The sequence below is a fragment of the Orbicella faveolata genome, unplaced genomic scaffold (genome assembly GCF_042242905.1).
Source record: "Orbicella faveolata isolate gen_17 unplaced genomic scaffold, um_ofav_v1 contig_1, whole genome shotgun sequence".
Taxonomy (NCBI): Eukaryota; Metazoa; Cnidaria; class Anthozoa; order Scleractinia; family Merulinidae; genus Orbicella; species Orbicella faveolata.
In genome coordinates this window covers 6,572,777-6,596,289 of record NW_028301536.1, presented here as the reverse complement: position 1 = coordinate 6,596,289, position 23,513 = coordinate 6,572,777, and the positions used below count along the sequence as shown (strand labels likewise).

Genomic DNA, 23,513 nt, shown 5'->3' with positions numbered 1-23,513 from the left:
CATTTAATTTAGTTGTAGCAGTTCAGGAAGCTTTAAATTGCAAGCATTTCCTTTTGTAACTAGGATCATATATTTGCAAACTTTCGCGTACGTTAAGTTTCCTAAAGTTTGCAATTTTAGAAAAATAAAATATGCACATTACGAAACTTAGTGTCCACCTTACAAAACTTAAGAGTGCTCATTTAGAGAAAGTTTAAGTACGCACTTTAGACGCGTTTTTATTGGAGGGACTTTACGCAGCCGCTAATATTTATTCGTGTCCCTTTAATAAAATTGCAATTGCGCTCACACCTTGATCTGAATTTTTTACAAAAACGTGTTTTCCATAATTCACTGTCAAGTAAAGTTAGTCTTTTTTCTACTTTGATAGTGTTAGGTGGCCGAAAGAACACTTACGTCAATATGTTTTTATAACTGACACTTTTGAAGCGAAAAAAAGTTCTTTCATTTGTCTCTTCTTTAATCGAAAGTTTTATTTGGATAAGGATTTGTCCCAGGTGAAGAAACGGTGTAATTATAAATTCAAATAATTTTTAGTTTATGATGACTGTACTTCAAGTTTTGACACATCGATCTCATGTCATTTTGTGAGTTAGACACTAGAAAGCAACTTGCACTTCTTTTCACCCTCGCAGAAGATAAATTACCTTTCTCAGGAAGCAACACAAGGTAAGGTTTCTATGTAGCTTTCGGTAATTTCCAAACTTTAAGTCCACTGCTGTCCTTTTCCGTTGATCTCGAGAAATAAAGCAAAGCGTTTACTTTCTCGAAATTCTTAAAAGGTATATATCTGCTGATATCATAAATTTGCCAGACGAGGTTTTATTTATACGGCTTGCCAGATTAAACAATTTTCACAGGTTCCTTTGGTCTGGCAAAGAATAGCCTATTATTCTTTTTCGGTTCCACCGTTATAAAATGTAGAAGTAGTGTTCTGTTATTTGAGGTACGAAGGTCGGTTCTAAGTTGATACTATGTTTGTATATTTTTGTTTGTCAGCCCAAATGGATTTAGTTTGACCGACACAACGTTTCAAACATTCAACGTAATCCATTCGCATTTGTCCTTGGCATATCTTTATCTTTTTTGTAATCATTTCTACGTAAGATTGGTGAAGCATTTTTCATGGTTTCTTTTCCATAATCTTTTCTATTTTGAACTGTATAAGAACAGACGAATACCCCTCTCTATTTACTTGTGGATTTTGACTCACGTTATCTGATGGATTCGACGGGCAATATGTCAACAACATAACCCGATGTTTGCACGTGTCTTTCCCATGTCATGTTCTTCTGAGCTGAGCTGGTAAGGTCATTGTTTTCGTCGATTTTGGTTTGAAAAAGAAACAAGAATTACAAAAGGCATCTCCACCCACAACTTATCCAATATTTCTGCCAAACTTAAACCGTCATGTTGTCTTTCCAACCCTTACCTACCTCTTCGCTATAAAATAAATAAGGCGTAATAATCCAGGAAAGAACTGATCGGTTGAAATCACCTGAAATACAAACGAGGGGAATGGATTGAACGAAGATTTTGATTCTTTTATTTAATTCAACACATAAAAACTGTTTATTTAGGCAAGTTAGGGATTTGGCTAATTGATTCTCGAACAATATTGCTATGTTAAATCTTGAACTCTCCTTTTCATTTATTCTATTGAGGATTGGTTACGTCAAAAACCCACATGGTAAAGCCATTCCAATTTATTTCGCTTTGGATGTAGTTTCCTTCTATTGAACATCTTTCAATGATGGTCCCCTAGTAAAATGTCAAAAAGAAAGAAAGAAAAAGGAACGACAAGGAAACAAAACAAAAAAAGTAAAATATAATGTCGATCTGGCAATAGCTGTCACAAGGAGAAAATGATAGACAGAGTTTTGAATCTATCTTCAAGTTAGTTATTAAACCCAGTTTTTATTTAAGTAATCCTTTCAACTTAGCTTGCCAGGATTGCTTTCAGGATGAGTGGCAAACGCAATGAATTCGCCGAGTTTACTTTTATAATAAAATTATTTTCTCTGATTTGAATAAAAAAAATCACCCTACACTCTTTTTGGGTAAGAAACGGCTACGGCAGTCTTAAAAGGAAAGTTATTCACTGATAACGCCTGGTAACTGCCAAGTACAAGTTTATTGTGTCTGTTTTCTTTCTTATTGAGTTGCGAAATCGACGGCGGAAAAATTATCTTCAAAAATTGATAAAATTAGACTTGATGTGCAGCAGTCTCTAAGTTGCTCTCTATTTTTGCCTTTGTTTTACTCTAGATCTATAGCCATTTGAAGTACGGCGAACGTAAACCGTGTCTAAATTGTAAAACATATATTCATTTAAAACATTAAAGAATTATCTGTACTCAGAGTGTAATAAAAGTTTAAAAGTGGAATATTTCGTTCTATTCAACCAAACTTCATGAGCCACGATAAAGATGTGAATGTTAAAAGAGGTTATGCCAGGTTCATTAAGGACTCGAGGGGGCTCAAGAGCCACTCTCCCTAACCATCGCGTGAAGAGCGGCACAAGGTCGGAAAATAGACCCCTTGATATTTCGTCCAGAGATGGTATACTGAGAATCGTGATATAAGTTTTAGGCTCTAGAGTTTTCACATTGTTGAGTAAATTACGAAAAACCGTCGACAACCCGCGAAGCCGAAAAATCACAGAATTGAGGTCAAATTTCATGATCAGATAGTCGAACTAGCGTGAGGGCGCATTGCAAATTATGCGTTTCCTTAGTTTATAATTTTATTTAGGAGGTATTGCTAAGCTGCTTTGATGATATTTTAGACTCACAATTGCAATTCCGAATTCCTAGAGACCAAGCGAAGAGAACCGAAATTTCTAGACTTTGAAAATCAAAAATTCCATTGCGTTTTCAAACATCTCAAAACATACTCGGTATTATGTAGAATTTTTTCAAAATTCAATTCTAGCAAGTACAAGAGCTGTTTTTGAACGTGACATAATTTTTTTCTTGGCAAAAGTTATTTCTGAGGCGAGCGACCCCATGCAAGTTGACCCAATTTGACCTTTCGAAGAGATTTTGTTTAAGGTGGCCGAACACAGTTTTCGCACGCGCTTTTGCTGATGCAATTCAGCGCGCGCACAAGGATTGCAAAAAACAAGCATGCCGTCAAAAGAGCGATCATTTTATTTACTCAACACCCGCACTATCTGCGTTATTTTTCTCTATAATTGAATCCAGTGTGTTGATGGCTTTAATCTTTTATTACAAAGATATGTTAGAAAGGTAACGATACAATGAACCCAGCAATTCTCAGCTGTTTCTTTGTTACCGAAAGAACCCAGTTAAATGCAACGCATGCGTAGTAAGTCAAAAAATTGCGATTGAATGAAAATTGCACTCTCGGAAATACGCCTATTACTCGAAAACCACTCATTAGAATTTCACGAAATTTGGCATGAAAATACTCAAGGAAATAAGTAACTGGAGTATTGAAAATGATTGAACTTTAACAAAGGAAATTCTAGCTATTCCAGTGAGCCTTCAACAAGGGATAATTAAAGATCTCTCTGTTAAATTATTAGCAAAATGGTGTTAACTTGTGAGAATCGTTACAAGCTTGTTGCATGCAAATTATAAAGAAAATCTAATGACTAGATTTTCTATAAATAAACAAAACCGATTTTAAAGGCCTGTTTATATTTATTCATGTTGCCATGGCAACGGTACATACGACAGCTTAACCATCAGAAAACCAAAGTTTGTGTTGTTAACTTGCTTGCTGCCATTTTTGGCGACCGTGGGATCAAGGGTTTTAGAGAAAAAGGTGAATGAACACAGGTATCAAAAACTGTGTTCAGCCACCTGAATCAGGAAATGTAAACAATTCGACTAGCCTTAGCTCGCTTTGTGAGCAAACCATTGAAAAACCCTGCCATTTCCCATTAAAACTACTCAGTAAGCCTAAGATAATACTTCGATGACAGCTTACCTTCCAAATGGGTGTTTGAAGGCAAATAATTTTGATGTTCTTCGCTAATTTTCCTGTCTCTTGCTGTCTTGCACCGGCCATATCATACGGCTACGGCATTTTCTAGGTGTAACCTTTCTCTGGCTTGTGCAATATTTTTGCAGGACCTGAATCCATATCTTGCGTATAAAGGATCCTCTGGTCATCTACTGAGTTTTTTATTGAATATTTCTAATGAAAAGAGGCAACAAGTGAAGGAACTAATTGAACTGAAAATAAATCCAGATCGATGTCACGCAATCTTTACATCTAAGTGATCACGTGTCGCAAATACATCAGCGTGACTATTTCTGTTTTGCTCTTGCTCATTTCTTCGTTTTCTTCCTAACTAGCACACAATGTTTTCGTTTTGGTTTTTTGTAACTTTTTTATTTGTAATCACATGCCTATTTCGAAGGAGAGCTCTTTGTATGCAATACTTTGAATCGGTGTATACGGCACGCAACACATTTACTTTTCCCATTTTCTAGTGACTGAGCAACAAACTGGAAATCCTATCTAGTTTCAGTTCCAAAAGTCAAATGCATAAGCAGGTCCATTGTTAATGATTTCCTAAAGCTAGATAAAAAGGAATAGTAATATATATCTGAAAAAGGGCTAATTACTGGCCGCAAAGCGATTTTTTGTATTATTGTATTTACCAATTTGCCCACGGCAGGTGAACACGCAGATAGGTCCTCTTCGTGGCGCATCTAACTTTTTAGGAATAATGTTGAACAAGATACCTTTTGATGCAAAAGTAGATGCACGCTTTTATATGATTCTCGAAAACTATCCTCTTGGAAACTGAACATGATTTGTTTCTGGGTTCGCACAAGACAGGTTTCTCTTCGCACACGCAAAGAGCACGTAAAACTGTTTTGAGAGTTGCCATCGAGAGAGATCTAAGTTTGAAACAGATATTTACCAAACGCGAATAGATCTGTGGCAAACGGTTTGTTTACCTTTAAAAAAGTTCTAAATATAGAATTCTCACGGCGTTCGAGCTGTTATCTTTTAAAATCGAACTTTTCGATCGCGCGCCCGATAAGCGAATTTAGCACATGCGAGGCTCCTAACTTTTTCTTAAATTCGGCAAACCTAATTACGCGGACAAACTCCACTGGATTAAAATCTTTACAACTTTACAAAGATATGTGCAGGAAAATGAGTTTAGGTCTTTTGAAGTGTATTGTATATTAACCTTAAGTGCTCACTTTGTCGAAAAAAAAAAAAGAAAAAGAAAAGAAAAGAAAAAACACTTTGAAATTAAACATTATTTACAATTCGGCATCCCCAGTAATTAGGTAGTCTCCTTCGCTGCCGTTATTAGGGTCATCACACGACGCTTCTCCCCCACTAAGGGCCGTTAGTAGGGGAGAAGCGTTGCGTGACGACCCCAATAATGGCTGCGAAGGAGACTAGTAATTAGGACGCATGTGTTTACTTCCGCCGAAATTGAGTCATTTACTCTGCGTCATCGGTTGAAAAATTGGAAGATGGAGACAAATTGCTCGTTTCAGCGGCTAGTTGGTGGCCAATGCAGTCAAGACCCTCGAAGCACTAAAGTCCAAGATTCAGTTCCCTTTCTTCTTAGAATCCATCTCACTGAGATGCTGCAGGGGATTTATATAAGTTTGCGCTCTTCAGGAAATTTGTTTTCCGGCTTGCACCCGGGCAATTTTGTTTTCAAAATCTTCCAGTCTTCCCCACCCCCCCCCCCCTCCCATTTCCCCTTTTAATAAAAAAAATGGAATGGGCCCTTCTTTACCCCAAATACATTTTGTTTTCACTCACTTTAAATTCAAAGTTAGGACAAGGGCGGGGTAGGGGACTAGGGACACTACTCACTGAGCTGAGCAACAGCTGAGTACGCTAAGGCAAAAAAACGGGAAGTTGTCCCGTCTTAACTTGAAAGAAAAACGTATTTTGAGCGAAATCAATTGAGTGAATTACTGTATTAAATATTTGGAACAAAAGACATGAAAAACTCTAGTGTATGGTGATATCATGATGGAGAATCTTAATTAAATTGTTGCAGTGGCCATGTAATGAACCGCTAAATGCATTACGTGCAACATCAACAACAAAAAGAAATTGTTTGCATACGAAAACTTCTTTCCCCCTCCCCCGTCCGGAAAAAAAACTCAGCTAGTCTGGAAGTGAAGAAGGAAAGATTGCGTTACGCTCACTAGACCGAGACTTACGTCTTGCGCTTAGGAATTTTTCATTATACAAGAAACTAAATGAATATCAAGAGGTTGCTCACTGAGAGGAAGATATTGCAACATATGGATTGATTTTCCGGAAAAGTGTTGCACAAGCTTAGCCTGGAACCGACGTACAAGTTCGATGTCAAGATATGACCCTAAATTATTAAGTGTGGCAACAAGATAGCAATGGAAAAATTAACGGAGAATATCAAAATTATTTGCTTTCAAACACCCATTTGGAAGGTAAGCTGTCATCGAAGTGTTATCTCAGGTTTACTGGGTTTTTTTAATGGGAAATGGCAGGGTTTTTCAATGGTTTGCTCACAAAGCGAGCTAAGGCTAGTCGAATTGTTTACGTTACATGATTAAACAAAATCTCTTCGAAGGGTCAAATTGGGTCAACTTGCATGGGGTCGCTCGCCTCAGAAATAACTTTTGCCAAGAAAAAAATTACATCACGTTCAAAAACAGCTCTTGTACTTGCTAGAATTGAATTTTGAAAGAATTCTACATAATACCGAGTATGTTTTGAGATGTTTGAAAACGCAATGGAATTTTGATTTTCAAAGTCTAGAAATTTCGGTTCTCTTCGCTTGGTCTCCAGGAATTGGAAATTACAATTGTGAGTCTAAAATATCATCAAAGCAGCTTAGCAATACCTCCTAAATAAAATTATAAACTAAGGAAACGCATAATTTGCAATGCGCCCTCACGCTAGTTCGACTATCTGATCATGAAATTTGACCTCAATTCTGTGATTTTTCGGCTTCGCGGGTTGTCGACGGTTTTTCGTAATTTTCTCAAAAGTGTGAAAACTCCCGAACCTATAAAACTTATATCACGATTCTCAGCATACCATGGACGAAATATCAAGGGGTCCATTTTTCCAACCTTGTGCCACATTTTTTCAATCTATCTGTCCCTATAGAGAGTCGCTCTTAAATATGCGGTAGTGACATAGATGTTAATTCTAAGCCCTTATTGCGTTCGGAGAACGCAAGCCTAATTTTGACCTGTGGCTTTCTGGAGTTGGTTTACCTGTGCACGGTTATATGCGGGAAAAATCCACATTCCTGTAAGGACACCAAAATGGCCACCCCGCTTGATTTTTTGCAGGGGCATGTCACGGCCAGTAAACTGGTATCGTTGCTAATACATGTGACAAGACGTGGCGACCATGTGAGCATGTAAGCAGGTCATGTGAGCTCGTCTTTGCGCTGGATCTTTCTATGACTTCTTTTCATTCAGTCGCCGTAGGCTTCGCTATTTTGTGCTCTCAGCGTTGGATTTTGGTGAATTTAAACGCTTCGACGGCAGCATTTATCGAAATCTGAGGGAATTGTCCTTGTTTATTTTGTATCGTAACGAACACGACATTGAATCGCCATGTAGCTCAGTCTTTATCCGATTGAATGTTGTTTGGAATCGGCGGAAAAGTACTCTGAAGGCAAGATCCATAAGCTAAGAGTGAGGCTGAACCAAGGAACGGCAAATTATGTAAATACTGTCTACTATATTCATCAGAGGAGATACTCGAATCAGTTACACGAAGTTTGTTTACGCTGACGATAAAGGAGCACGCGATTGCAAATGTTTGCCTATATTTGTGCTTCCAGCGTAGAATAATGTATGTAAAATATATTTTTGCAAATTAGCTTTTAAACTTAAACATTACCAGTTAATGTGAGAATATTGAACACGAAATTTAAAGGCTTTAGATGTAAAAATGTTAGTTCTATTAGATTTGTGAGTCTACGGAAACTGGCGCTGTCACGCAAGTATCAACAAATCGTAGTTTGTACAGGGGACCTCCTAAAATGGCATGCACATGATTATCTGTCTGTAAAACCTCGGTTCCCGATGAAAAACGTTGATTTTAGCAATAGAGAGAGGTTGAAAGTCAGCTAGTGAAATCATTTAAGGTATATATATTAAAGTGACGGCGTCGAACGCCCTCTCATAATCTTTGATTGCTACTAGTCTTTATTTAAAGAGTGCTTTCGTGACCGGATCTCAATTATCACGTTGGAACGTGTCGTCGCTTTCTGTGACACTCAGTAACAAAGTGACAGTGTAACAAAGAATAAATTATGTCGATGAAACTTAGCTCGTTTATTGGACATTAGAGTATGAAAGGAACATATTTCGAGGAAATCGTTCTGAGAACATTTGTTTTGCTGGAATCCATTGAGTCGACACTGAGTGTGAGCTGGCAACGTTCATGAATAGGCGACGATTTCCTCGAAATATGTTCCTTTCATACTCCAGTGTCCAGTAAACGAGCTAAGTTTCATCGACATAATTTATTCTTTGTTACACTGTTCCAGACTTTTTAAGGTTTCCTTTTCTGTGCGTAACGTGCAGTAATTGCGATCTGAGAGAATTGTGAAGCTTGTAGACGAGTGTCACCTCGTGTGATTCAAATATTAATATTCCACTTTTAAACTTTTATTGCACCCTGACTACAGGAAATGTGCTATGATTCCAGAGCAGTGAAGCAATATTTTTGATTGTATATATTCATTGGTATTGCTTACCCGACGAAGAGAAAACCAAGTTACGCAAACGACCTATACTTTATCATTATTCTGACTCGGCTTCGTGATCACAAATTAAAGAACATCACGTAATTTTCACAACAGTGACGTAAATAAAGTTTAAATGTTCAATTTAATGTGCCTAAACAAAAAAAAATGATATATTGTTTGACCAAAATAAATTGAAAATCGGTAAAACAGGCGCATTTTGGTATAATTGAAGCACTTTCATCAAAATGAACAACCGTCGCTTCATTTACTATTATGATTGAAAAAGTATAAATTCAAATGTTCTTGCTGTTTACTTGTGATCCATCTAGCTTAATAACTGGAGGAACCATATCAACTGAGTTAAAGAGATTAATAATATCCTACAGCTATTACTAATATTATCCCACAGTTTACAGAGGAACCAGATCCAAAGATGTCACTGTACAAGTATTCTGAGGCGGCCCAGATAGGCATCACCGCCGCTTTCTGCTTCCTGGTAATCGCAGACCTGGTTGGTAACAGCCTGGTCTGTGCGGTCGTTCTTCGTAACAGGGTAATGCGTACCCCCATGAACTACCTCCTGGTGAATCTAGCCGTTGCTGATATGACTGTAGCCGTGTTCATCGCGGCGCGCTACATCTTTAAGCTGATATTTACGCACCCGAAAGGGACAGCCGGCGACGTTGTATGCCAGCTCATCACCGGTGAGCCGTTTGTTTGGGTCGGCGCGCTGGCTTCTACTTTCTCCCTCGTCTGTATCGCACTAGAGCGCTACCTCGCCATTAAATTCCCTTACGATGAACGCAAAAGGATAACAACTACCAAACTCAAGCGTATTGTTGTCCTGGACTGGGTGCTAGCTGTTTTGTGGAACCTGCCTCTGTTCATGTACGCGCGGTATGATTCCGTCAACGAATTCTGTCTGTTCAAATGGCCCACTGCTAATTTCGCTCAATTCCACAGCCCCCTTAGTGCCACTGTTTATGGCGTTCTACCGATCACAGTCATGATTTACCTGTATTCCAAGCTAGTGTACAAGCTGTGGTTTCGTCCCACAACTACGTCGACCATGGCACAGCAAAATAAGTTGCGCTACTGCAAGAAAACCGCCCGGCTCGTGGTCACGGTCAGCGTTATTTACTCCATCTGTTGGATCCCAAATCTCGTCGTCTACGTCTTCTCTTCGTTCAGCAGGCAGCCGCTTTACTCAGCCGTACACACAACCAGCATCGTCTTGGTCACTCTCAATTCTGCTATAAATCCTGTGTTATACAGCTGGCAGAGTGACCGTTTTCGGAAGCACATACTAGCGCTGTTTCCTTGCACACGCCAGCGTTGCAGAATCAGCCCCGCCAAACAAGTCACATGTACAGATAAAGATTCAAACAAGACTTAGGGTCGTACAGATTTGATTCAGTTCGCTAGTAGAGGTCCCATGGCCTAAAAATTACACATAATGACTCTCGAATTAAGTTTACTTCTCCGGTTGGAGGAAATTTGCATTTTCGTTGAAATCTACAGCGTGTACAGGTTTGAGGTTACAGCCAATACGACTGAAAACGTCGACCTCAGTCGAACTTCTGTGAAAATTTTCCTTTTTATTACGTGGGATTTTATTTACCAGTCCAATTGTCGGTTGCTTTTGTATAAAATTTCTCTGTTCTTTCAAGTAAACGAGTTTATCAGTTAACTGATGCGGACTTTAGAAAGGAAAACAAAGTTGTAAGAACAAAAAGCTCTTTTACGTGTAGGTCATTCTTTCAAAAATGTAAAGCCATAAAACTTGAAGAGTGGTCGCAAGGAATTATTCAGCATATTTCCTGGTCCAATAGTTAGAAAATATTGGACCGGCAATAGGGCAATCGAAGCGATCAATTAATCGATCAATAGTAGTATAGGTAGCTCCTTTGCTTCCTAACTAATCAGAGCGCAGTACATATCATAAACATCTTATTAAAATGGCTGTCGACCAATCACAGGGCCGGACTTCATCCCCGTGAATAAATTTCTGACGTAGTTGATTTTAAAATGTCCAAGAGCCAATCAAGAGTCGAATTAAGGATTCAAGATAGTCAGGCGCCAATGAAACAAGATGGCGGTGCTTACCCTAATCCAAGATGGCAGGAAGGGAGAATAACGCCAGGCATCCAAGCCTATGGTTGTGAGTGGCGTGATCCTTGTCACACCGAAAATCACCATCTTTTTTGTTGATTGCTAATAAGTTAATGCAAAAATCAATAAACAGATCATTACAATGTCCTGTCCTCAAACAACATAGTCCACACGGTCTGCCACCATCTTGAAAACTGAGTGACTTGGATTCGAAGTATGACTATAGAGGTTATCCCAAAGCATCATGGGTCGATGATATCAACGTTATCCAATCAGAGAAAAAAAATTAATTAAAGTACTTACAGTTGAGCCTCCCCAGTCCCCTTCTCCTAAGAAGAAGAGCATTAAACCCTGCAATCTCTGCGTGATGTGGCACTTCCTAGGGATTGGTTACCATAGCTCGTTTAGAAAAAAAATCCCTGATCCCTGGTGGGTATCATCAAGGTGCCTACTCGACTCTTTGTCATTGGGACGTACTATGTGCGAACTATAACAACAGCAAGCTTATTGAAAAACAACAGCAAGCTTATTGAAAAACAACAACAACGGCAACGACAATAAAATACTTTACAAGAGCTAGTTATATGGAGCCATCAGTGTCCACATCCTCCATGTCCACCTCGTCCAATGTTTGGGTGTAGCCGTAAGGATATGACATGAATGCGTTAGGGTCCACCACACGCTTGTCGAAAACAAAGTCATACTTTTAGTACGAGGGCTCACATTGATGCGTTTTAGACCTCTTTGGTCGCCCTTTTTAAAAACAGGGGTAACTTTAGCTATTTTAAATAAATCTGGAACAATTCCAGTAGAAAAGGAGGCATTGAATATAATTTCTAGAGATGCAAATATGAAATTTTTGGTAGCTTTTAAAATAGCAACTGGTATGCTGTAAGGTCCAGTAGACTTTTAAGCATTTAGCCCACTGATTTCATTTTCAATTTCAACTGTTGTCGTGGAAATAGAAAGAATGGATGGAACTGTGAGATACTGAAGGGGGGATTTATTTACACTAGGAATATCCTTTGTCAAATTATCTCCAATGTTTGCAAAGACATTGTTAAAAACACCTGCCATTGACTTAGAATCACCTCTTTCAACATCCTCAACAAGTAATTTAGTGGGAGAAGAGCCGGATCTGGATTTAAGATTAATAAGTTGTCTTACCCCCTTCCAGACTTTCTTACAATCAGACATATTTATGTGGAAATAATTATTACACTAATTGTTTTTACTTACTTTTGATAGGTGATTAATTTTATTTATATAAAGTTTGAATTTAGTGTAATAATATTCAGAGTTACATGGAAATATATGTCCAACAATATGAACATCAACTATGTCAGAGATTCTGGTGTGAAAAGCATCAAACATTACATTATTTATTAGGATCAGGGTCGGCATGCAAGACATTTTCCCAATCAACTGACAGGATATCTTGAATAGGAACAGATTCATCAAAATTAGAATAACATCTTTTGTAGATCTTAACATTGTTAGGTAAAGAAGTGATTTTTTTTTTTATATAATAAGGAAATTAGGCAGATAAACGGAGAGATCATAAATAATATTCCTACTTAAGGTGAGGTGTTCCAAAAAAATTGTTGTCAATTAAAGTTTGTGAGTGGTTAGTAAATCGAGTAGGTTGTAAATGTGACGTTGAAAGCAATAAGACACCAAAGTATTTAAAAATTTATCTGTATCTAGGTGAAAATCCAGTTTAAGAAGGTCAAAATTAAAATGTCGTTAGATGGTGCAGAATTTAGTCTCCCTATCAATCTTTTCAATAGTAGAATTAAAAAAATCCATAAAGTTTTGCATATTACCATGTGGGTGGTGGTAAATCACACCACAGATCATGTTATGTTAGTATCCAATTTGCATTTCTACCCATAGTGCCTTAAAGTCATTTGTGGATAATGTAAGATCAGGTCTAGTTGTAAATAAATGGCGTTCTTTAATATTAAAACCAACTCCTCCAGCATTTCAAAGACTGGGTTGAAAAGTGAATGAATGACCTGGCATTTCGATATTGGGTAGAAAACTTTGGTTAACTTTAAGCTTTATCTCAGTGTGACCATTATTGAGAAAAGCAAATATAATTCAGACAGTATATGTTGCAAATTATCAAAGTTGGCTGACAAGCTCCTAACATTGCAGTGCAAAGCAGAGAAGTATTTGTCAGAAAAATATTCATTTATATAATGATTATCATGAAATTCATTAGAATTATAGTACTGAAAACTCAGATCATAGGGTAAGCGGAGATCAACATCAGAGCTAGCAAGATGGTCTTAGGTTCAGAGGTGTAAGCCGTTGAGAAGTGTAAGAAGTGTAACAGCTATAAGAGGTAGCGTTGCTCTACAGGGAATAAAGAAGAAGCTTTAAAAAAAAGAAGGGGTTTTCGTCCATTTGTTGAAGAGCTCTTTCACCCCACGATCCTTCTTTTGCACTTGTAACTCCTATCGAAGATGTCTCGCCGAAGCGACGTGGCAATTTTTGTAGAAAACGCGACGAAAGTTCCTAAAACAAAGAGTTACTTACCGCGATTTGACAAGTCACTTCAGAGTAAATCTTCTAGGCAGAATCAACCACTTTTTTCCGCTGTGTTTACTGTTTTGTAATTTCTCTAAACATACGAAACACCTTTGATTTTTCATGTTGATCACCTGATGAATCATGTGACCCCCTATCCCTCTCCCAGAGTCTGTAAAGACGGACGCTCCTTCGCTGGTACGGAGACTTCTTAACCAAAATTTCTCGTCTTAATGGTTAAACCAAGAAAGTAACCCATGGTGCTCCGCTTTCGCCCTTCGTGTGCTGGAGTTCCGCGGAAGATAGGGTTCGTTTTGTTACGTCAAATGTACGCTTTTTAGCTTTTTTTGTCGGCTCATTCAATGCCGATTTTGAAAGAAAACAAATGAGTGGGTTGCTTCTCCTTTCGAGCCTCGGTTCGCTTGAATTGTACTGGGAAAGCATCAAGATTTCTTGAAAAGGTACTTTTCCCCTCGTTTAGGAAAATTAATTGCATCTTTGTTTGATTGGTTCTGGTTGGCGTTAATAGTTTGTCTCTTTCTATTTTATTTTATTTTTTTTAACTATTGTTTTCTTCATCATTATTAGTACTTTTTTGGTTTTCTTTTCTATTCTTTTTGCGTACATTGATCATACCTTACAAACTTGATGGCTTAATCTTTTAGGAAGATGTGAGGTCCTCATCAACTTTTTCTCTAGTTATAAACCAATAGACCTACACATGGCAGCATGGCAGAACGAAACAGAACAAGTCATAGTCAGTGTTATCTATGTGAACAGGCCAAAAGTTGAAAATCTTTCAAAATGCGTGATTCCAATTGCAAGTAGAATGGCTGGTTTGCAGTGTCACGCCATCAAAAATAAAAATCATAACCATTCAATAAATTAAGTCAAGAAGCTGGGATATGAAAGATGATTGATATATAAACAACCTCGCCGTTATTCGGAGAAGTGTTTCACTCAAATTTATAGAGCTTTGTATGAAGTCGCCATGTTTGTGTTCCTCGGAGGGACACAAACGTGGCGGCAGTAAAGTAGCAGAAACATCTGTCATCGAGTTTTATCGTTGAAACGGAACGTTATTACTCTAGAGCTCCGACACATTGAAATTAACACTTTTTATAGAGTAAAAACTTGTGCAATAACTCATCTTTTGACCTACTCGAGAGCGTTATCGGGTCGCTATTTTAATGTCACAAAACGCATAAACTTGGAAATTCAAATGTGCCCTTTTTCAAAATGAGGAACCCTATCAAGCTTAAACGCTGCAAAACGTCAAGTTTTAGAGGGTCTTTCATCTGATGAAACTAAAACTTCAGAAGGATTGTTAATTTCTTATTTTGGAAAATGATGACGTCACATGAAAAGCAGCAATTATCTTGAAATCCAAACGAGAGGTTTTATGTGGTCGTGGGCAGTTTTCACTTTTAACCGAAAACAAACATGTCTTGCTGTCGAAAGCTAGAATTTTTTCATGCAATTTAGGTTTGACGCTGTGTTGGGTTCTTGCACAATAGAGAACTTCATCTAATTGAGACATAAAAAGTTAATTAATTAGAAAACTGCAATTTAAAGAAAAGAATCGTGGAGTGGTACTGGTCAATTAACAAATTCAAATTTCAACTTTCCGTTTCGTATTAAAACTGACTTACAAAGCATAAGTTTAGTCGATAACTGGCGTGGGGTAGTCAAGCTGTGCATTCGAGGTGTTCTCGCGCGTTAAACACTCTTTGAAACTTAACACTCCTTTCTTGATAAAGAACTCTTACGGCAATCAGCGATAAAAGCCAAAAGAGTAAACAACTACTTGAGTTTTACTTTTCGCTCTTTTCTTTCTTTTGTGAGGTATGTAAACAAATCTTCTGCTGGAAAGAACAGAATGTTTGTAGTACTAATTTTTGAGTGCCTTGAGAAAGGCGCTGTTTTAGTGGCTTTAATTTGAAAAAGAGACTGTGCGCTAACGGAGCTCACAACAGTCACAACATGAGTTAATGTTGGGTAACTTAGTGGTTTCTTCAACTTTTATTTTTCCAACTGAAATCATTTTGATCTATCAACAAAATAATTAGGGATTGTTATATAGCTGGAGTTTAGTTGAATCTATCGCGCCCTCTTAGTGGTTGATTTATGGTCACGTAGCAATGGCTAAATCCCAATGTTGCCCCGGCGGGCAACAAATACGCAATTGCGGCCCCCTCTCCCGCTAACCCCTCCCACCGCGCCTCCCCCCTCCCCCCCCCTTCCCCGCTGAGCCTTGCACTTGCGTCGAAAACAACTCGTAATTTGGTCGTTAAGGCGTCGCTTCTAATTACAGCTTGATGACGCAAACAATGCGTGTTCTCTGGAGGCTGTTCTTCCCTTTCATCCACTCGTTCGATGATTCTTTCACAAAGCTGGTCTTCGAATACCTGGTTGTATTCCTTTAGGATTGAAGGCTCCTTTCGTAGACGTCGAACCAGAGAGTTCAACCTAGCTAACGAGGCTTGATTCATAGTTGTCGGGTAGGGGGTCTCTTTCCTCTTTCAAAGGTAGTGTCACGCAATATCGGTCGTTTGTAAACGACATGTTCTCGACAAGTGTGTCATGTACAGTCTCTTTATCTCTAATTCCAACGGAGTCTAAGTCCCAGAGACGGTGCAGCAGTTCTTTTGTTCCTGAACCTTCGTGTTGTGTTTGGGTGGCAACTTAAAGGACGTGGGTCGAGACAAAATTAGCACTTGAAAGTCGTGGATTCTTTCTTTCCCTGGAAACTGGACCAGACGGGACCCATCCTAAAATCGTACAACTCGCCACCAGGCCCTCGTCATTCTCCGGCCGTTTTGTCACGCCAGTGGAAAATGACCACATGAAATCGGCTCCGATCAGTAAATCGATTTGTAATTCTTCTTTTCCGTGGTTACTATCGGCTAGTTCAATGATCTCCCGCCCCCCTCCCTCCGTCGTCCCCTCCCCATTGTCTCAAATGGCAATTCTCGGTACAAGAGAGGAGGTGGCAGAAAAATTACTGCCAGGGACTACAAAAAGGGCAACAAAATAAGATATTAAAGTCAAATTTCCTGCACAGTATCCATCACAATTACTTGATTGGGTTTTCTATTTAAGCCGTTTAGTCTAGAAGATCAAAGCAAAAGTCTGAGGCTGATTATGAAGAAAGAAAAACATAAATTACTAGTTTCAAATATGCACCAAAGAGATGGTAATGCGTGATTCTCAATAGTGCCAAGACCTATTCAGTATTCACTTTATAAATAATGCCAGATGCTTTGTCTGAAACTGAAGCAGACCTCTTGTAGTAACAAGTTATTAGGTGAGAAACCAAATCCTCAACCTTATCGTAACTGAAAAGCGCCCTACCTGCAGTACTCACTATAAAACGTGCTATAACTAGGGCTTAACTGGGGCGATCATAGAAACTCAATTCCAGGCCTCGCTGCCAGCCCCCCTGCTACCCAGCATAGATGCACTACCTTCATTGTCTTCCCGTTCTGCTATTCAGGCCCTTCTAGGTATATGAATAAATTAACCTTATTATACTACCCTTCGCCAACTGTTCTCACGTTCCCACAATGCAATACGACAACATCTATATATCTATTCAGTAGATGCAAAAAGATTATGCATTTGTGATGGGAGACTGAAAACTGTCATTTTTGTAGGTGCCGAGGTTTCAGTAGTGCTCAATGGGTAATGCTTGATTGTCATTCACATTAACTATTTATCAAACATGTATATGAAAGAGATACTCCTATGCCCAAGTTCTCAACTTGCAACCTCGTTTCCAGGTTCTCTCATCTTACCGCCCCCTCGCTCCAGGGGGCGATAAGATGAGAGACCCTGGGAACGAGGTTGCTCAACTTGCAGAGACGTCACTGTGGTTAGCACAACGTACCTAAGGTTTCGCATTCCCATCCTCTGACGTTAAGCTTCAATGTACAGTCACTTTATTTTGTAGCCTGCAAGTAGAGTGGCCTCAGTAGTCTTTCTTAGATAAGGCGATTCTTTCAGCCCTTGACTTCTTTGATTTGCAAACCCGTTAAAACTGGATCCATGGAAAGCATACGTCACTGTATTCGCCGCTGATTCTTTTTGCGTCCTCGTTACTTTGTAAACACACCTGAATGACCGGAAGATAAACACATCGAAGCAACTCTGCTAACAAGGTACCTCAATTTATTTTGCGTCAGGGATGACTTCTCCTAAAAGACCTAAAATGTCGCAGACCTTATCTCCTTAAGTAAAAGCCAATGACTTTCACCCGCCAGACGACTCTTCCTTGATTCTCAGTGATTCCACCTTTTTCCTGTGTTTCACCGTTGCCGGCTTTACGCTGGCCCTACTCATTGCTATGAGCAGCTCTGTTTTGTTGGTGACGATTTTCAGGGAAAGCAGACGTCTCCTTGAAAAGCCTCCATCTCTGCTCATTACTAATCTGTGCGTTTCCGATCTCGTGGTTGGGTTGATTGCCAGCAACCTCGGCGCTGCACAAGCTCTTTACCAATATCAGCAACGGCCCGTTCCTGACAAACTGGATGTAGTTGTTCGTGTTGTTCTTGGTTTGACGCTGTTTGTTAGAAGTGGAACAATTGTGGCGCTATCGTACGATCGCTACATCGCCGTGGCACACCCTTTCCAATACAGATTGACGATCACAAAGCCAAGATATAAGATTTTCATTGCGTTGATGTGGGTGGTTTCTTCAGTCCTCTGCCTTCTCCAGCTTGCAAGCATTCCGGAGAAGATAATTTCGCTTACCTACGCTCATACACACGCCTCAGTGCCCATAATGCTGTTAACAGTCATTTACTTCAAACTTTTCTGAGCTTTGACAAAAAGAAAACAGGAGTTAACAGCCGTCGGGATCATAAATAAAGCAGCTTGGGATCGGCAGAGAAAGAGGGTAGCGACAATTCTAATAGTATTGACCTTGTTTTGCGGGACTGTTTTTCCTGCGTTTATTTCATTACATCTCCGGTACTTCTGCAAATCTTGTGAACAATCTTTGACGTTCAAGAAGTTAGAGATAATTTTTTTCTGGTTCCTTCTTTTGACCTTAGCCGTGAATCCCTTTGTCTATGCTTGGAGAGAGCCGAAGTATCGTCGAGGGTTAAAAACTTGTCTTGCTAGAAAAAGAACAACGTTGCATCCGAATCGGGTGAGAGGAGAGAACAACTGTGCAGTACCGGTCCGACTAATACATTTGAAGTTATTTTCAAAATAATAGAGATATAAAAATTAGGCTAAAAAAAAAAAATTAATTTAAAATACTAACAGAAAACTGTCTCAAGGGTTGACAGTCCCTGAAACAGAAGCCGACGAATATTGATGAGTCTTGTTGAGTCTCTTAACTGACGTATATTGAATGTTTCAGCTTGTCACAGCAAAGGTAATAACTACTTAATAACCGAGAGTGAGGTCGTTACGGGAAAATCTCAAACTGAGGCCTTGCCGTATTGACCGAGCGATAGCGAGGTCAATACGGTAGGCCGAGGTTTGAGATTTTCCCGTAACGACCGAAGGGTCGAGGTTATTAAGTTGTTTATTATATGGCTCATCAATAAAGAGAAAAATCATTCGAGCGGAAGTCGTCAATTTACATCCGGCGATGCGCGCGTTTACCGATTCATTCATCGTCTCAAACCTAGGGCAAAACTACACAGTCAGTGAATTTCACCACTGTATTACGTATTCCGTTAAAAACACTCATTTCTTTACGGAAAAGTCACTGTCACAGCCTCAAAAACGTATTTTAGTATCGTGGTACCACAAGTTGATGGGGAAGTTTTTCCGACTTTTGGGGCGAAACGTCAACGGATATAGAAAAGACAGCAAGTGCTTCAAAATTGTCCAAACCAACCGTCTTTCGGTGAACGAAGATACTAATGCTTCAGAACGCACTGCTCAAAATAAGCTTAACTCGATCTTCGCATTCGCTTTCGACAACATATCTTCGTCTTCTTCATTCTGGGATTTATGGATGAACATTTCAAGCCTTGTGAACGTCTGCAGTTATCAGAAACACTGCTACCGACAGAAACCGCCCGATTGTTTACATCTGATGATCCTGGAAGCTGATTTACACTTGCTTGTGTCAAAGCGAGGGAATCTATTTGACGAGAACTTTGACGGAGTTCAATACTTCGGTAATTGCTGTGACTAAGATGATAACTTATAAGTTTCTTTGTGGTGTTCTGCTCAGGATGCATGGCAGATCTGCCGATGGTGTTTTTTACTTAGCGATTTTCGCTTTATTTAAGACTAGGCAAACTTTGATTGTTTTTCACTAGTGCCCGCCAAGGTTACCGACTGGTAAGTCATCTATATAAATTTTATTAAAGAAATATCTCTAAACTTTTAGCTACTGATATTCTCGTACTGATTTTAATCGGCTTTCATCGCTTCAATGCGCTTGAATTTTCAGAACCGGGCTCTTCCTAATTTGCATAATCCGTAATCGGCCCGTGGGCATTACGGGAGAATAATGCCCTACAATTCAGTGACAATTAACCAATCAGAGCGCGCGTTATATCGGCCACAAGCCAAAGCCATATAATAAATATCGAATAATGACCAGTAAGTAGGTTAGGAATATTAAATAAAAAACCGGCCAGGGTAACGTATTCTTGCACAGGAAGCCCTCACATCCGTTCAGAATATGAATAAAAGATTAACCTAACTTCATCGCGCATGTTTTGTTTTTTGTGGTGGCGGGAGCCATAATCGGGGACGGAGACCGTAAGTCTTGGAATCCGCGCGCACCTATGATATGGGACGATTTTTTCTATTTTAGAACAAATTGCGCCGCCATGACGACATATATCCGTGCGGATCCACGCACATGTCGGGGGCTCTCACGTGGATGTTGTCACGTTGCGTGATCAAATGGTGAGAGTTGCGAGATTCTCTTGCAGTTTTTTCCCAGCGATGGAAGGAAATAAGGCAAGTATAAGATCCAGGGCTCTTATATGTAGTTTTATGCTCTGAGCTGATGGAAAAGGTGAGTTTTTCAAGGTCGAAAGCAAGACTTCAATTTCGCGCTGTGAATGAATAATATCTGCTCGCGCTAGTTGAACGCGTAAGCTTTTGCGTTTGTTCTGCCAAGAAACATTTTGAAAGAAAACTCTTTACTCTGGTACCGAGTTAATTTGAGAGTTTCCCAAACAATGCTTAATCATAACCAAAACCTGTTTTTGATAGTTTCTTATTGTTTCTGTTTGTTTGGCGAGTTTGCAAAAGTTTTTGAGTAGTTCATTTGCATAGTGCAGCGCGTGCACTTTCAAGTCCGAGTCGGAGTTTTCAATTGTCAACAAATCTTGACAAAGATTTTTTTCGTTGTCAATTATGCTGAGATGCTGCAACAATTTTCACCAACGCCAAAAAGCTAATAACATCATGTGTGTTTCTTTAAAGTTTTGAAATTTTACACTGCGAAAATAAAATAGACAAGGAGTTTTGATAACTCAACCAACAAAATCGAAATCGTTGTTCGAGTTGATTATATTAAAGAAAGCGTCATCGTAACTTTGCCGATTATTTCTGCTGTATTGACATATTTTCAGCTAAGCCTTTAATATGCTCTCAAACATTTATCAACCTTAAACATATTTAAAAACTAGAGATATTATCTGAATTCGATGTACGTTTTCACACGAAAGTGTGGGAGTCAAATTTGCATGTTTTACTGACTTTACAAAACACACATCGGCGGGCGCTCTTATTCATGGACAACAGACAATTTATTGGAATTTTACACAAAAAAAACACTGAGCAGTATCTATAGACGTAAAATTGGGCCACGATGAAACATTAAGCCTTGCTTACAATTCAGGCGAAACTCAAACTTGATATTTTGTTTCACTTTTAATTGCGGTCGCGATAGACTTTGGCGAAATCCCCGCAAGAGTTTCGTAAGAGGAGGGAAACTTTGAAGTTCTAAAACACGCTATATCCAAATATACCCAACTAGTTTTTTTGCTGTGTTATGGAAAAGCTGTTAATCTTCAACACATGTGAAACTTAGAGTGGAGTAATGTGGAGCTCTTGTAAAAGAAGCAGCGGAACACAACTTGGTCAGTGATATGAAGCGGGACATAACTAAAATTACTCAAACTGGAGCAGCTTACGACGAAAATCCAACAGACATGAACGTATTGAGTTGTGGGCCATAAGCATCAAACATTTCGGGAATTTCGGACGCCATTTCCCCGCTCATCCGCAAAAATCCTCGCAGCGTGTACGCGCGTGTACTGCACACGATGGCGCAATTTGTTCTAAAAATAGAAAATTTATATCATAGGTACAGCCCCAATACTAGAAATAGCGCGCGCTTGCGGTCTCCGTCCCCGATTATGGCTCCTGGTGGTGGCCATTTTGAATTTTTATACGCGGAACCGAAATTACGGAAGTCTGGGACGGGCGGGAAAATTCGCAAATTCTCGGAGGATCCGATCGCTCACCGAGGATAATAAAGTGACACTTGTCATTTTCTTAGAGCTCCGAGCAGGCTCCGAGCGATTTTCGTAATTTCGGTTCCAGATCTCGCACTAGCAGACCGCGCGTATTAAAAATTCAAAATGACCACCATAAAACACAAAACACGCGCGACAAAGGCCGGGATAGGTTAATCTTTTATTCATATTCTAAACGGCTGTGAGGGCTCTCTGTGATTCTAGTTCAATCTCCAAAACTGTCGGATAGTGTAACTGTGTTGCCGGTCGTTTTGGAATGTCGTTCATGTTTCGAAATGTCAAATTCCTGTAATAAGTTGGTTTTTTCCAGTGTTCTTAACCTTACGCTTAAACATTACAAACATTACATACATAAGCTGGAAAACCATTGGCGTAGTTTTATTTTGTAGTACAAACAGGAGCCATAATTATGCTTCTGATACAATCACACAAAGATGGCACATGTATCGTGAACTCGGTCACGAGATGCTACTAATGTCAGCATTACGATCTCTTCAAGTTCATATTAAAGTAGTTTACCGTTTTCCTCGCCCAAAGACGTTCTTCCTGTGTCTTGTAATGCAGAAAATGTGTGCCAATGGTGACCGATTTTCAAGGAAAGGCGTTGTTTCAATATTTGATTGAAAAAGCTCCATCTCAGCTCATCACTAACCTCGAGTTAAATACTATAACATACCAATTCGGATGGTTTCGTCTCACTTGTGCGTGAAAAAAATCTTGATAAATACCCCGCAGTCACTTCTAGTAAGGAGAAGGAATTCAAGAACAAATAGAAATCTCTCTAATATTATGTCCTTTTACTTCTCGGTTTTTTTGTTTGTTTGTTTGTTTCTTGTCGCTACCTTGTTTAGTGACGGTGGGAGGCGCGGTGGCCTCATGGTTAGTGCGCTTGACTCCGGATCGACCGGTCTGGGTTCGAGCCCTGGCCGGGGACATTGTGTTGTGTTCTTGGACAAGACACTTTACTCTCACGGTGCCTCTCACCACCCAGGTGTATAAATGGGTGCCGGCGAATCTAAGGCTGGGGGTTAACCCGGCGATGGACTAGCATCCCATCCAGGGGGTGTAGAAGTATTTCTAGTCGCTTCATACTACTAACACCGGGATAAGACCCGGCCTGATCAGCCACTAGGCTTGCATGCAGACTTTACCTACCTTCCCGCTAACCCGCAGAGGCTACTTCAACTTCTTATTATTATTACTCTACAATAAACTCCAGCTATTTCCCACGGGACCAGTAATTAAATTTACAATATATTGTGGTCACCATCTGTCTTCTCATTGGCTAGACGCCTACAGTTAATTCTGGGAAACAGCGCAGCCTACAGATTAATCACCAATCCGCTAGCAGATTAGTGATTAATCCGTAGGTTTCGCGCGCAGTGCATGATTTCCAAGAGCAATGTCAAGTTCACGTAAGAAAATGGCTTGTCGAAAATAAGCTGAGTTTAGTGCGATAATGCGTTTGTCGTTATTTGCTTTAAAACAAAGTATAATAAAACAGTTATGAGGTTCGGTTTTTGTGATATCCGAAATAATCAAGGCCTCCGTTAATGTTATCAGCCTCAGCCATCGGCTTCGGCTGAAAACACTTACCTCGACCTTGATTATTCCGGATATCACAAAAACCTCATACAATAATTGTTTAGTATAATGCCGAACTGAGCTTAATGGCTAAAATAAAA

General features: G+C 39.4%; 1 protein-coding gene and 1 pseudogene across 1 annotated transcript; both read left to right on the top strand.

The window, feature by feature from the left end:
* Positions 1-605: 605 nt before the first annotated feature.
* LOC110042362 (QRFP-like peptide receptor) lies at positions 606-13,225 on the top strand. The gene is made up of 2 exons (XM_089286838.1): positions 606-669; positions 9,126-13,225. Exon 2 carries the CDS (start codon positions 9,150-9,152, stop codon positions 10,110-10,112), a length of 963 nt encoding a protein of 320 aa, XP_089142964.1. The 5' UTR covers positions 606-669; positions 9,126-9,149; the 3' UTR covers positions 10,113-13,225.
* Positions 13,226-17,489: 4,264 nt separating this feature from the next.
* Positions 17,490-18,614, top strand: LOC149117875 (melanocyte-stimulating hormone receptor-like; annotated as a pseudogene).
* The last annotated feature ends 4,899 nt before the right edge of the window (positions 18,615-23,513 follow it).